This window comes from Taurulus bubalis (assembly GCF_910589615.1).
Source record: "Taurulus bubalis genome assembly, chromosome: 13".
NCBI classification, from domain to species: domain Eukaryota; kingdom Metazoa; phylum Chordata; class Actinopteri; order Perciformes; family Cottidae; genus Taurulus; species Taurulus bubalis.
In genome coordinates, this window is record NC_136601.1 from 7,633,617 (window position 1) to 7,650,208 (window position 16,592).

At 42.0% G+C, this 16,592-nt stretch overlaps 1 protein-coding gene across 1 annotated transcript in view; it reads left to right on the forward strand.

Moving 5' to 3' along the window:
- slit3 (slit homolog 3) overlaps nucleotides 1-16,592 on the forward strand; it is a gene marked incomplete at both ends in the record, with an annotated part of 226,119 nt that overhangs the window by 112,045 nt on the left and 97,482 nt on the right. Inside the window, one exon of the mRNA XM_079228276.1 lies at nucleotides 11,486-11,557. Coding sequence (XP_079084402.1) covers nucleotides 11,486-11,557 — 72 coding nt within the window. The remainder of the gene's footprint in view (nucleotides 1-11,485; nucleotides 11,558-16,592) is intronic.

Genomic DNA, 16,592 nt, shown 5'->3' on the forward strand with positions numbered 1-16,592 from the left:
TAGAGACTGCATAGCAACCATGCACACACACACACACACACACACACACACACACACACACACACACACACACACACACACACACACACACACATATATATATACACACACACACACACACACACACACACCACCATGTTCCCACAAAAGTGCTCTTCTTCTCCCTGTTTGTCTCTTTTATTTATTTCTCTTTCTCCATCTCCCAAACTCTTCTCTCTCTCTCTCTCTCTCTCTCTCTCTCTCTCTCTCTATATATATATATATATATATATATATATATATATATATATATATATATATATATATATATATATATATATATATATATATCTGTCTTCCACACACACACTCACCCACACACACACGCACGCTCAACCAGACAGGCCCTCAGGCTAAGAAGACAGCAGCCAGTAGCCATTGTGGAAGAAAGTCTGTCAGAGGAATTAGCGTACCACTGCACGGGGAGAGAGGATGACAGTCTGCTCTGTTAGCCATCACAACCACTTTATTTCACCAGGAACACTCAGACAGATACAACCATTGTAAAAAATATTCCTTTTCTAGCTGTGCATTTGCTTCACTACTGTGTTACGCAATAGGTTGAACTTGTATCATGTTTGACCTGCTATGCTGGATGAGACAATATGACTGTGGATTTTCAGGTTTTGAAAACTGACATTTAAGTCCATGATGTCATTTATTTACTTGATTCGTTCCTTGAACATGTTACATTTGCAGTTTGCTTGACTGAATAGCGTCTTCTGTACACGAGCGTCTTCCTCTTTGAAGCTCTGGGGATTGTTTTGCTGGTGGCCACACTCTTTTTTTTACAGCTTAACAAGGTTGTCAGTTGGCATTTCAACTAATACACACCTCTGTCTGGATGTAGTTTCTTCACAGTTAACCCTCAGCAAATCAATTGATGCATTGTGCATGCCGTCTCCTCAGAGTCACAACTAATTCAACCCCAGATCAAACTCAATAGTCTGTTTAGGATAAACATCCATGAATTTGCCTCGAAAGAAAAAAATCAAAGTAAATCATTGTCAGTACGCTCATGTTTGCAGTAGAAATAGAAACTTTCCAAATATATCACACTATGAATTTTAATGGTGCTATTTTACGTTGTAAGAGATATTTGCAAACTCCTTCAAACTCCTTTTTCAAAAGCGGGTCAGCTCTGTACTCACCGACCTTGAATTCTATTGCATGGTCGACATGACGTTTTTAATTGACAAGCATACATTTGGGATGTGTTTTTGTGTTTTTACTGTATATGGTCCCTTTCAGATAAAATAAAAATAAAAATTATGAAGGCCTAGAACACAACAGTATCACCAAAATGCCAAATGATGGCAATTCTGAGTGACCTATTGAACCTTGAAATAACAACACATGGCACGCCGAGCCAACACAGTAAAAACCAAGCAAAAAAAAAAGCCCAAAGGTCGAAGGGTTAAATTCCTTTGTCATGACATTTTTATGCTGGAGCGTCATTGTCCTGCTAATTGAAGTAATTAAGAACACTTATTTAGTTACATACACTTTTCACATCAGCTTTCAGAGATTATTTTGTTACATAATGAGATTTAGGCCCAAAGTGACAGGAGAAACTTTTTTTCTGCACACAATGGACGACGTCAACCTTTACAAGCGAACGCATCATGTCATCCTCGGCACACGGGAGCCGCGACTCCCTTACGTCTTGCTGCGCTCGGACTCGCATTTGCATCTCACCCCCGATTGTGTTCTCCTGTCGGCATCATGAAAGGCCACGCAGCTATTTGCCAAACGCGGCACCACAAAGGCTTTCTGTGCTTCCCTTTTCTCGCTTTCATACAACACACACTGTCTCATTTCATCTCGCGCACGCCGGCTCTCTGCTTGTCGGTTTCTTTCACTACGATACACTTAGCCACAAAAACACACCACACACTCACTCCCTCTCTATCCCCGGCAACATTGAGACACCTGTGCTGTTCTGTTTCTGTGCTAAAAGTTAATTGGCCCACCGGAAAAATGGCCTGCAGTAACCTTGACAACGCTGACCTGCTGAGAGACGGATCAGGCCTCAGAGAGATGTCTCTCACACACACACACACAGACACAACACACAAACTAGGGTACACAGATAACCTCAAAGACACGCATTGTTCTGAGGTTGTACAGAACATGCAGTACATAGTGTTTAATATGGACACACACATGTGATGTAGTGCATTCAATGCCATGCATGTGTGTTCATAGAAGCACTCCCTGTCTGTAGCACACACACACACACATACACACACGCACACACGTTTTCAGCAGTCCCCTTCTTCTGTCCAATCTGCTAATTTGCGGTGTATTATTTATGGGTGCTGAGGTGCTCCCCAGATGCTTATAAAGGCAAAACACTACAGTCAGCATCTTTATTCCCACCTCCTTCTTCCTTCCCTCTCTCCACACCTCCATCACACGCCCCCTTCATCCCTCTATCTTTTACACAAACTTAACTTTCTCTTTATTTTTTTCACCCATTGGCTCCCTGTCCTTCCTTCCCACCTTGTCTACTCCCTTCAGTGTTACCTTTCCTCCCTCCTTACATATAGCTTCTTTCACCTGTCACCAGCTTCATACCCTCTCCTCATTACTCCACCTTGTCTCTTTTCGATGCTTGTATATCCTCTTTTCCTCCTTCCTCCCTTTAGTTTCTCTAACAACCCATCACTTTCCAAACCCGTCCATCTCTTGTTCCATGACGACTGATTCAGTCATTCAGTAAAGAGTCAAACAGGTTGTTGGGTTCATCCTCATTCTAATGGAAAGCACTCATGCTCTGTTGCTACGCCATGCATGTATTTATTCGCCTCACCATTTACCTTAAAGGCTTGCTCAGCCGTTCACCAGGAGAAGGATTTAATCATGAAGCCGACAACAGTATTTATTCGGTATTTATTTCATTTTCTCTTTCAAATAAACCGTTTTATCCAATGTTTTTTATTTTATTTATTTCAACAATTCATAGAGCTTACAGATAAGCAAGGATTGGCATATCAAATTAGAGGTTTAGACAGGGGCTCTCAAATAGCCTCATGTTGGTTAAACAATTTCCCAAAGAACAAATCCATTTAGTCAAGGAGCTTTGGCCATTCTCAGAATGAGAATCCCCCGTTTAAATCCTCCATCAACCGCACGGCTTCGAATCCATTTCTCACTTAGGAGCATTCCTTTCACATGTGAGAATCCATTAGCACTTCATCTTTTTGATGCAGATGTATTTCATCGAGTTGCAGGTATTCGTCTTCGGGGTGGATATTTGTGTGCAAAAGATCGATCTAATGTCAGTGTATTTATTTATTTATTGTTTATGTAGCCTGTGAGGCTTTATAAAAACAATAAAAAAAAACACAACATGCATTTAATCTTATGATCAAAGTTGCAATGGAAATTTACTTTGGAGTAATTGATTATGATTTCTCAGCACACCCGATAAGTGTAATGCCTGTCAGTTCGACATAAACAGACCTGCAATAAAAATAAGCGTATATTGTCATTTTAGCAGGTTTTCCAGCTTGTTGCACATCAAGCAACATATTTGTATCCGTGTTTTTACCAAAGGCGTGAAGACGTTTAACTACTCACTGCATGTTTCAGGAGTGCACATATCAGTGTTTTTCTGTCACCAATATAATATATTATTCTGGTCAAGTCTTTAAAAGATGAAGGAATCACATAATTACCTGTTTGTATGTAGCTGACATACAGTAGATAAGATATCCCTGCTCTTGGTAAACACCTACTTTTTCATATTTTAATCTTAATTGAAGGATAACAAAGTCCTCCGCGACCGAGAAAATTCCTCAGCTCTTACAGCTTTCACAATGCAGCAGATAAGCCTTTCAACAGCGATATCATCTCCCACCAAACAATTGTTGTCATGTCAGAAGGGAATACTATTTTCTTTTATTGAGATACATACAACTTTTGTTTCTTCAAATTAATATAACTATAACTATAACATACATGCATCTCATTGCTTGTAAAGCGCCCTGAGGGCCTGATCGTGTCTTTTTTCTACATTTATGTTGCTGGGCAACAGCATGTGTGCTGACGTTATCTTAGAAACAAACCACAAACTACGCACTACCTCGTAGAAGTAATAGTTTACCGTTTAAATGTACGAAGATAAGTTCCCCATGCCTCAGGCTGTTTTCCGTCCTGATCACGGTAACTACGGTAAAGTCATATAGCGACGGGTGTCCAACAGAAGTCACCACAATGAGGAAAAACACATTTGACGTCGGGTTCTTTTCCGCTCTGACTTGACTTTTTCACATAAAGCGGAGGGGGAAAAAGACGCAAAGCGCTCAGCAATGCCTGGACAGCGTGCAGAGCGCTTCATTCTCAGTGAAAACAATTACAAAATGCCGCCCGGGCTGCTAAAATGCTCTCGATCTGATCGGCGCCAAAGTGCGCTCACAGTATAGTTTTATAGGACTTGAATTAATTTGGATCAGTTGTGGTTTGATCAAGATTGCTGCATGAACATAACAGCTTGGCAGTGTCCTCTCTCTTAGATGTACACATGAGAATCTGTTCCAATAGAGAGACAAAGAAATATCTTTGATCCGTCTCCAATCGATCTGTCCCTCCATCTATCAGAGCAGAGTACGCTTCTATCATTTCTCGCCTCCCTGTTAATCCACCCTCTCCTCCCTCCATCTATCTCTGCTCCCTGCGTCCATTCTAATGCCGTCTCTTGATCCTTTGCTGCTGAAGTTTTATTAGCTCTATAAATGTCCTAAGAGCCTGCAATATCGCTTAGCTAAAGCACTAGAAGAAAAGGAAGGACTAACAAGAAAAAAAGAGGAAAGATAGGCAGAGTAGTAATATTGCTTAGTCCCTCGGATGACAATTTAAATAAGAAAATATATTTAAACAAAATGGCGTCGGGGACATTAAAGTGAATTAGCCAATTACAAATGACCATGTGTGTGCTCCGCTGCCTTAACCTCTCCAGCAATTTTTTTTTTCCCCCAATAGTAACTCATCTAAATTTGTTGGACGTCTTTCGGGCGTGGGGCCAGAAAAGCTTTTATATCCATAAAGGCCTATGGATCACAGAGAATTGCATTAAGCTGTCCAATTTAATTACAGTATCGACAAAACATAATAGATACTTACAGCCTCACGGAGAGCGATGGGTAGAGGAGGGGGAAGAGCAGGGGGAGGGAGGGAGGAAGAGAGGGAGAGAAACGAAAAGTGCAGACAATGTCCATTTATAATGCTGATGCAGTGTGTGTATCAAAGGAGGCGTTTGAGGAATGTGTGACTGTGTATGTGTGTGTGTGTGTGTGTCTACGCAGGTGTGTGTGGGCGTGCGTCTCTAACGAAGGATTTGCAAAGGCCCATGGGAGCTTTTGAGGACGCTTAGTTTGATTTAGAAGCTACTGCTCCCTGATGGCTGTTTCACTCGCAAACACACACAAACATGCACACGGACACACATACGTAACACACACACACACGCCCACGCTCAATCTTACACAATGTCACTCGTTTGCACACACCTGTCCACGCACACACACTGATCAAACTCCACACGCACACACACACACACACACACCCACACACTTAGTTGGATCAGTGTAATGGAGTGAGTTAGGAGAGTGGCTGTCCTGTCCCGTTCCGTCCCAGCCAGCTCGAGCTGTCATCCTCCCGTCCACCATGATCAATAGAGGGGGGCAATATTTTTATTCATAAAGCGCCCACTTAATTAAATCACAGGGAGTGGAGCGGGGGGATGAATAGGAGAGGAGGATGGATGAGGCGGGGGTTACAAGACGAAGCAAGGGCACCGAGTCAAAAGACTGATGAAGAATTACAAAGACTGGAGAGAGAAAGGCAAAAAAGGGGGAGAAATGTGGACGGAAGACCATTCAGTGTGACCTCCATTACATTCGTTCTCCAGGATGTAGAGGACAAACTTGAAGGCACTGTGTGTCTGATTGGAAGTACTTTTTGCAGCAACATTTTCCAGAAAAAAAGAAAGAAATGTATTCGGTTATCTTAAGAGCGAGCTTTCAGAGAACACGTGCAGTTTGGAAGAAACACGTGCTCAAGACAATCATGTTCAAGGAGAAGATTCAAAAATAAGAACTAAAAGGCAAACAAAATCTTAAAATAGAATGCACTGGAGTCCATGGAGATTTGCAAGTTTTGAGCCCAAATCAATAAAAATAAATTGGCATTGAGGAATAACTTTAAGCTGTAAAACTTTAAAATATCTAAAAGGTCCGGCCCACACTGCAGTCCTACTGTCTGCAATGCACTGCCAGCATGTTGGATATTATATTCCCCCCCAGTTTGTTGGCACAAGTGAGAATCACTCAAGTAAAGTAACTCTGCAGCCAAGACTGTGGTTGTAATGCGAAGGTTCCAGTTCTGGATGTATGGAGCTGTATGTCTGTGGCGTTGCCAAGAGGCTGCATTTATAGTCAATATGTTTTCCCAGGATAAATGAAGGTTAGAAAAAAAGTCAGACAAAATAATATTAAGAGTATACAAAGCCTTAATTTGAGTTATTTCCATTGCAACAGCAGATGTCCCGCTTTGCTGTAATATATATATATATCCTCACTGAGCACTGTGCGGTTAATACTAATAATCCTTCCATGTATCAATTGAGTGTTACTTTTTTGTTTTATTCATGCAATGTGACAAAAGCTGAGGGGAAAGTTTTAATAGCAGTTTTCACCATTTAATATCGTAACATGAATAAAAGTTACGAAATTATTCTGCTTTTTCAGCAACAAGAATACATAAATGAAAACAATCTGCTATCTCTCCATGTATATGTATTATGACTTAAAGGCAGTACTTGGTGCAAGGATATACAGGACACTTTAATCATTCCAAAGGTTACAGATACCAGAGGATATTTAAATTACTATTACAGTGCAGACTTACGCTGCACTGTAATATCTGCTGCATGACTTTGGTCGTACCCTACAGTAGAGTGCCTTAAAAAACAAGGGAATATGAGCTAGCCAGCAGTCGATATTTATTACTCTCTTTATGGAACAATATTAAATGCAGTTACAGCCCCCAAGGGAGAGAAAAATAGATGGACAGAGAGAGAGAGAGAGAGAGAGAGAGAGAGAGAGAGAGAGAGAGAGAGAGATAGTGGGAAGGGTGGAATAAGAAAGTGAGAGAAGAAGAAATAGAAGAGAGACAAGGAAAAGAGAAGTGAGAGGCTTGAATCCATTGAAGGTCTCAGGTTTCAAAAAAGAAACCGTCTCTGTCTACCTTCTCCATCCCTTTTCTTCCTCTCCCTCAATTTACCTCCTGCTCCTCTCCGCTCCTCTCTCTCTTTTCATCTCTCCTGGAGCCCTGCCAAGGGTCATCTCTCTTTCTTTCTTCCACTACATGTCCCTCTTCTTTTAATAAAAGACACACACAAAGATGCATGCATTGCCGCCCCTTCGCTCTCCCATGCCTGCTGTTTCTGTCACGCAGAGACTCACAAATTTACCTGACATAGGGATACGCACCTTTGCCGTCCTCCTTGTCATCTCTGTGTGACTGAGACCTCCTGTGATGCCATCTGACACAGAGGCATATGAAAAATAAACTGGCCTGTTTCCAGTCCCCCCCGTTCGAAGGTTAATGCTTCAGAGTGGCCCTGGCTCATATGCAGACAAACCTGCGGGCGGATCCGACTAATATCTGGTGTCTACTTTTACACACAAAACGTGTAGGGTGAGATCGCCTGGGAGAAAAGTCCATTTATTCAGTGTGTATGATTGAAAAAGAGAGAAAAAAAATGGATGTGTGTGCACAGTTTCTGAGGCGTACGTGGGTACACTTTTTATGTTTTTATTTATTCATACTGTGTGTGAAAATAAAACACCAGTATCTGAAGAGACACTGTTCAGTTCAGCATTGTGTGCGTGTGCGTGTGTGTGTGTGTGTGTGTGTGTGTGTGTGTGTGTGTGTGTGTTATGTTAAAGGGTTAACTGTAATATCCGAAGTGGCAAAGGGTGACCTGGCGAGTGTTATTATTCTCCTCCCATGAATAATGGAACTTAATATGGAGGAGGTGATCGCCGGGAGCACACTCAAACACACACACACACACACACACACACGCACACGCACACGCACACACACAACTCGACCACCACCGTCACCCCCCCAACCCGTAGAGGATCCTGCTGTCATCCTCAATCCCTCCAGACTTCTAGGGGCCGTAGAGAGTCATCGTGCCCAGAGAGGAGAGGCCTTGGCTGGGGAAACGTAACCGAGGGTGGGGGGTCCGTGTGGTGAAAGGGGAAGGTCTGGAAGACATTTGGTCAAAATTCAATCAATTATACAGTACTCAGAGAAGCCATGGTAAACAAGGAGCGCGTAATGGAAGACTACGTTTTCTTCATCTGCTGCTGTTTTGTTGTTCCTATTCTTCTTTATTTTCATCCTGTGCCCACAAATACTAAACTTAGCTTAGTTGAACTTTTGTGAACTTTTGCGTTGTTTGTCTCCATCCAGTACGAGATCCTCTGATTCCTCACAAGATATGCAGTTGTTTTCATAATCGGTATCACTATAACTTACATATTTTGTCATCCTAATAGAACTGATGTATAATTCAAACAGCCATCCGTCTCTTTAATAGAATTTTTAAGAGATTAATTGCCCGCTCCCTCAAATGCTGTGGCAATAGAGGAGGACCAAAAAAGCTAAATCCAATAATTGAAACGTGGGAGTAGATTGGTGTACAAACCATCCAGCTATCCAAATGAGCCGTGTGTGTATCTGTGTGTGTGTGTAGGTTTGTGTAGTTAGTCTATCAGCGAGTGTCCTTTTCAAGGACCACAGGCCAATCTCCTGCTGGTGATCGTCTTTGCTCTACTTAAAGGTCAGCAGGTATGACTCACAGAGAGATGAGAGGACGCCAGCTGTAACACAACTAGGAACGTTACGTCTGCACCTTGCATACTCACTCAAATCAAATGTGTGTGTGCTTTTTCTAGTGTCCAATAAAATGGTGTCCATCTGCTGTTTACACCTCCCAATATGTCACCCAACGCATTTCCATAACCCTAAAGCCAGTTGCACAAATGGACAACCAGTAACCACTCGTATGAAGAAAACTCAATTCAAACCTTGTGACATATGAGTTTTATTACGGCGGCCTAAACGGTGGACTCCCAGAGCTGGTGTCAGTCACTCAGCTGGAGTCATAAAGGCAGACAGAGACACACACAGCCTCATAATGGCTTTTATTTGACTTGGATGGCTTTCCTTCTGTTAGAGACAATAACAAATAAATATCATCGTGGGTAAACAAAACAATAAAAGATTTATTAGCCATGCAACTCCTCTGAAATATGACTTTTTAATGTTTTTTTCTTTATCTTGTTCTCCTTCTCAGGCTTTCTCCACTCTGATTGTCAGCAGTCCACAGAGGGCAGGGCGCTATAAGAAATGCAAATGATAGAGAGACAGAAAGATAGATGTATGGTTATAGTTAGATAGTTAGGTAGTGGGAGAGAATATATAGTTAATGGAGAATAAAAGGAGTGCAAGAGTGATAACATCTCTGCTTTTTTATCTGTTTCCCATTTGCTGTCAACGTCATCGTGGGAGCAACAAAGACGGGCAAGAAAGAAAGAAAAGAAAAAAATCCCATCCCGACCCAAAAAGTGTCAAAGCCTTCAAAACAAAAAAAAAGTGTAAACACAAGGAATATTTTCCGGCTGTGCTGCACATTAAAATATCATAACACCATTCATGTCTGTCAAACGTTTGCCTTTTTTGTGCTCATTCGTTACCGCAATCGCTGAGCAAAATTGCACAAAAAAAGCACATATTTCTTTTCCTGGAGAGTATACCATGCCAGGCGCATACTTCTCCCATCAAGGCCCGGGGAGGGGAAAAAAAGCAAACGGGGACCGCTCATCTCTTGTCAAACAAAAGCAATGAGCAAGAAAACACAGAGCTGAAAGGGGTCCAAAACGATGAAACCTTGTTAGTTTGAGGAAATTAGTTTTCTGTTTTCCGAGCACGGCTCGGCAATTAACATTCACGGCCCTAATAAAAGTTGATTGGCTGTGGAATAACACACAACCAATTTTCCTCCTGTGTACGTGACTGTAAATTAGGTGGCATAAGCATACAGTGTGCGTATGAGGGTTTATGTATGTATGTGTGAATATGTTTATTCCAAGGTAATCCGTGTGTGTGTGTGTGTGGGACCAATAAGAGGCTTTGTTTCATAACTGCGTGACTGGAAAATGTTATGAATATGGTTAGTACATAATTACCTTTCTCCACAGCGAGGTTGGTTGATTCCCACACTGTGCGCGTGCGTGTGTGTGTTTGTGCATATGTGTGTGAGCATATGTGCACGTGCGTCAAGGTCAAACGGAAAAGTCTGTGGTCAGTTGTGATTATCCGAGTGAGTGTGTGTGTGTGTGTGTGTGTGTGTGAGTGTGTGTTGACTGTCCAACATGCATGGTCATGTGTTTATGTGCTGCCGCTGATTGGCTTCGTGAGCACATGTGCGTTGAGGATGTGTGTGTTTTGAAATCAGGCCTGACTGGCAGGAGTAGAGTGTGATTAGCTTGTCTGATATTTCATACCTCTCTAATTACATTGTGTTTTCTGAACGTGGTTTGCCTGCCAGGCCTTCTCCCTGACAAACAACACTAACAGAGTTAAAGGCAGGCTGTTGTGTCATGTCAGAAATCATTTGGCTCATATCGGTATTCATTACGGTGGGGAAAAAAAAAAGGGGGAAAGAAACAGAGTTAGCAGAGCTATTGTATGTGCTGCCATGTGTTTAAAGAGAAGGAGGAAAAAGAGGGAGAGAGGAGTATGTGTGTATATACAGTTTATGTGTGTGTATATATATATATATATATATATATATATATATATATATATATATATATATATATATATATATATATATATATATATATATATATATATATATACACACACACACACACACACACACACACACACACACTGGTCTTTTATTCTGATTCTCACCTCCTCTTTCCTCGTTCTCTCCCCGCCACTGCCTCTCCATTAATCAGACACCCACACCCCACACACACACTCGCATATGCACACACACTTTCAAGGCAGTAGATGGACTCGTGCCAGCAGTATTTCTCATAGTTTCTTTTGTCTTTGAAGCTCTTTGGACCAAATTGTTCCACTGATCATAAATGTCATAGATCATCCTCTTTCTCACTTTCTCTCCTTCTCTTCCTCCTCCTGTGCCTTTGTAGTGTAATTGTGTGTGCGTGTGTGTGTGTGTGTGTGTGTGTGTGTGTGTGTGTGTGTGTGTGTGTTTGTGTGTGTACCTGTGGTGTAGATCAAATGTTTGTGGTTTTGTTTATCATTTGACTCCATATATCTTTGAGTTATCGAAATACCTCAACTAATGTCTTCTGTCTCTCTCTCTCTCTCTCTCTCTCTCTCTCTCCAGAGACCTCAGCGAGAACCAGATTCAGGCGGTTCCCAGGAAAGCTTTCAGAGGAATCACAAATGTCAAGAACCTGTAAGCACAATCACTTCCTTCCCTTACTTTTCTACTTTCTTGCCCCTTTATCTTTTCGTTTCTCTTCTCTGTGATATTGATCCCTATCTTTTTTAGATCCCAAAACGTAGATCCCAAATGCTGCTGCAATTTATCGTAAATCTCAGCTGGTGGCTCAGTTAGCACAAACTCATCCGGTAGCTTTATTTTGACTCTGTGTAGATATCCCACCGTTTTCAGACATACCAAAAATGGCGGGCTGAATTTGAAAGGAAATGTGTAGAATATGATGCCCAGGAATCTTTCCATTCAGTCTGTGGTTTAAATAGTTTCAGTGCAAACATCACATAAAGGCTACTGTAGGTACGTGTTATACTGTCAGACACTGTGGAGTAAGATTACTTTTCCAACATTGAAGCTCTGTAAGGAGGGGAATGTGTATATCATGCATATTTTAGATTTCATCAGAGAGCCCTGACAGAAATCATTGCTATTCCTTGACAAATTTTATTTCTGAATCACAAATTTGGTTTAGATTAGTTTCACATGAGGTATCTGTTATTTCCATCTTCTCTGCACCTTCTGACTCTCCTTTTAACTTTCTGCTTTTCATGACATGTGTCAGTCTGCCTCCCTTTTCCACCTCCACCCATCTTCCACGTTTTCTCATTTCTTCTCGTCTCCCTCACCTCTCTCTCTTCCTGTCCGGAGAGTTTTTGTCCTTATGTCAAGCGCTCAATACCCCCTCTGTCATTTATTCATGACGTCCTAATCACCAATAGTGTGATCAATACGCGGCCAGATCAATGCTTCTCATCAATAATGGCTGATCAATCTGGCCTGATGCTGCATAGGAAACTACTAGACAGACTCTTGGGGGTAAACAATGTCCTCAACGTGAGAGAGTTCGATATAGGGTGAGATAGAATAGAATAGGATAGAACTCTATGGGGCGATAAAACTGGATGATGCTGAAAAAACACACAGATTTGCTCAACAAATCTTTGCTGTGTAAATTAAAAGTTGCTGTTGTCTTGTATCAGTCATGACTGGCATGACAGAGCAGAGCATAATAACTACAAGATGCAAAAAGATAATAGCCCATCCTTCACGATGTGGCACAAGTCTTATTTCCCTACTAGAGCTGTTGACTGACAGAAAACAAACAAATAAACAATATGCTTTGGCTAAATGAGATAGAAAGTAAGAGATGACTGAGATCTCCATACAGATTGTCTTTGTAGTGATTCCATTGCAATGTGAACAAATTATAGTAATTTTAACATGTGCCATGTGTGGGAAAACCGCATGTACCGTGGGAAAATAGAATAAGATAAAAAGGCTCACAAAATATAAATACATCATCGCAATCGCTGATGCAAAGCTGGGTCATAATTGATTGCATGCCAACTGCATTTGTCATATTTATGCCCTGGACTAGTGCTGGGTGAAAATGAATCATCATTTATTTCATTCATTTATGCCAATGAAGATCATGAAATATGCATGAAAGCCCCTGAACAGCTACAAAACAGAAGTTGCGGTAAAATCAGCTGTAGTTCCCTCACAACTGGGCAAACTCCATCTGCTGATGGTCATGTGATATGATGAAGAGAGCAGCTGCTAAATGACCCTTGTGGTGAGATATTTTAATTAACCACATCAATTCTATCTGGCTTTGTAAAGCTGATAAGTACCGCTAATTGGCATCCAACCCTGTGTACATCAAATTAGTGTTTTATCATCACAAAGGTAATTACTTCAGATAGATTTATTACCAACAGAGAAATGGGCCCAGATTTGGGTTGGCACTGACAACATTTCATCCCATCAGAAAAAAACCCACTGCTAAGCTAAGTTTAGCAAGCAATCTCCGAGACAACTGGAAAAGAGCACACAGAATGATGCAGATCGCCAGCGTGTTTGCAGCGTCCACTTTTATAATGTTTGATTGAATGAACACAGACCACAATCAAGCCCTGTCTAAACTGCCACGTTTTTCACTTGCATGAACACACGCAACATATTCACTCTCATTTTAATCTATGCAGCCGTCTGCATCAGCTCTGTGCAGCTCTGTCTCACGTTGGCTTTTTAGCGCTTACTCTAAACAGAAAACTGTCCGGTTGTGTGTTTCGTTTTGTTTGCTCTTAGCTCTTTAAGCTGTATTAGCCCTGTTAGCTGCTAGCTTTGTCAGCCACACCCAAAACAAACTGGAGGACCGCTAACTAGCCTATTTCCAATACAGACACGAGAAGACGTGCTCTGTTTGTCATTTGCTGTCAGCAATCAATGATGGTATGAAACAGTCAATAAAATATGTTTTCAAAAAGTGTGAATCACTGCGACCATCAGAGATTCTTGAGAATGTGTGTGAGTATTCAAGATTAGCCGCAGACAGACACAGAGATGCACACTCATGCAGACGACCAAATACACAATCTCCCGGCAGAGATTATTACAATATTCACTAAAATGTATTTCCAGTACATCCGTATAGTCACCTTTAAATGTGAATTAATGTGTCCTTGAATTGTCAAGATCTATGTGTTTCTAGCACTTTTTCATTTGGCAATCTGTAAATTGATTAATATGCGTCTCGCTACAGATCAGTAATTCAGAGTTAGGCGACAGCCAAATGAGCCCCTCTGCTTAGTTTCCTCTCCCAAGTGTGATGTAAGTTCAATATGGCCGCCAAAGTCCACAGGAGAGTATTACTCTTAAGTTAAATGGACCTTAAAGTGCCTGTACGCTGTACCCTGCACAGCTCCGTGTGTGTGTGTGTGTGTGTGTGTGTGTGTGTGTGTGTGTGTGTGTGTGCGTGTGTGTGTGTGTGCTTGTGTTTGAGAGCGAGTGTCAGCTCACATGGCTAGGCTCCAAACCTTTGTGGCCTCTGATCGTCTGATCCACTCTCCCTCCTCCTGTCAAACGCAATCCAAACTAAACGCTGCTCACCACCTCACCTCTTTGACCTTAGACTCAAGTATTTCACAACTATTTGAAGTTTGCTGCCAGAAAACTGCAGAGCAAATCACATCTTAGTGTAGCAATGTTGCAGCACCATGCGTGTATTTAACCTATTTAAGCGGTATTTATCCAGGGTAGCTCTTTATCGTGGTAGCAACCCTGTGTCACATTCATACATTAACACACATTTACACCTGAGAGCTGCCCAGTACAACCACAGCCTCCTGCAGTCGTCCCACTGAGCAGCTCCAATGGGTGACATTCCTGTGAATGAGTTTCCAGACTGTGCACATTGGATATATTCCGCTCCCTGCACTTGCTGTACCTCTTTTATCACCAGGCTCTGTTCTAACACGACTCTCCACTTTCTGACAATGCTGTAAAGTCATGTCACTCAAATTTGATGGTAAAATTGTCTCTTCCCCTGTTAAAATGTTTGTCACTAAACTGCTTCGACCTACAAAGTAAATCATTTGACTTTTTTCTGCCAAATTTAGAGGTGACCCGGGCGTGAGGACCATTCTTTTCTTCCTCCTCCTCTTTTGACATTTTAACGCATCTCCACATCCTCCTTCTCCTCTTCCCTATTCCCCTCATCTTCCCTCCACATCCTCCTTCCTCCTCAAATTGCATCACTTTCCTTTTCCTCTTTTTTATGTCCTCCATCGCTTCCTGCTCTTTTCCTTCATCTGTCATCACATCTTCATCATCCATTCCATATATTCTCTCCCAACATACCATTATTCTTTCGCCTGTTTCCCTTATCCCATCATGGTCTTTAAATAGTTTGTCTTTTCTGCCTCTTTGTGTTTTGCCTGTATTTCAATTTCCTTCTCTCTTTTCTTCAATCTTTCTGTCTTTCCCTTCTTCTCTCCATCCATTCCTCCTTACTTTTCCATCATCCCTCCATTCCCAGCTCGCTCCAAGTAGATCCCTCCCTCCATATTCTCTCTCCCACTCTTTCCTCACTATTTTCCTCTTCTTCCTTTCTCACCATCTCCCCTATATCCCTCCATCCCTCAATACCTCCCTCCATTAGACAAGGTGACTCCTGCAGTAAAAGGCTCCAACCCTCCATTATGCCACAGAGTGAAAAAACCTTCATGACATTCTGTCCCTGGTGGACACAGCATTGATTTTCTCGCATGTCTCTCTCCCCCTCTCACTTTATCTCTTTTCCCCTCCCTCTGTCTCTCTCACTTGCTCTGAATCTATGTCCCTCACCCTTTCTGTCTCACTCACTCTTTTTCTCGGAGGGTATGGTCTCCATCCCTCTCTCTCGGTTGTTCTCTTTCATGCTGCCTGGTGGCTAGCATTTATTGCACTTCCTTCACACACACACACACACACACACACGCACACACACACACACACACACACACACACACACACACACACACACACACACACACACACACACACACACACACCTGTGTGGCCCTGCTATCAGATTGAATGCTTTTGCTGAAACTGCCAAGAATCTGGCAAATATGATTACTGTGGTCTTCTGCTAACCTAAGGAGACGGCTATATGCCATACATCTGTGTGTAGGTGTTTGCTTGTGTACATGTGTGTTCCCCCATACGTTGTGCTGACTGCTGGTCCTGTCACCCCCCTAAACGCAACCTGTCAGTCAAACCACAGATGATAAAGGTAAATGTAGAGTTATAATGGTTAGGAAGCGATGTGCCCAAATTCCTGTCACAGGCTCTGTGTTTTATGTTTATGTTTTTCTACTGCCCGTCATATTCTGGATGCTTATCTTCTCGTATCTCATCTCACCTAATCCGATTTCCTATGATCTAATCTCGTCTGGTCGTATCTTGTCTTGTCTGGTCGTGTCTTGCCTGGCCAGCACAGTCATCATGTTAACCACACCAGTGCATGTCCAACAATGATGCTCCTTGGGCATATACAGTAACGCCTCTGCTCAAAAGTTAGGCAGCCAGGATGCAGCATGGGAAATTATGATTCCTTCTGAAAAAACAAGAGGCCATAGTATCAATCACAGTGTCAAGTTCCCTCTGTGCACACATAAAGTGACAAATACAAAATGAAGAGAGAAATACAAAAGTAGCTCTTAAACAG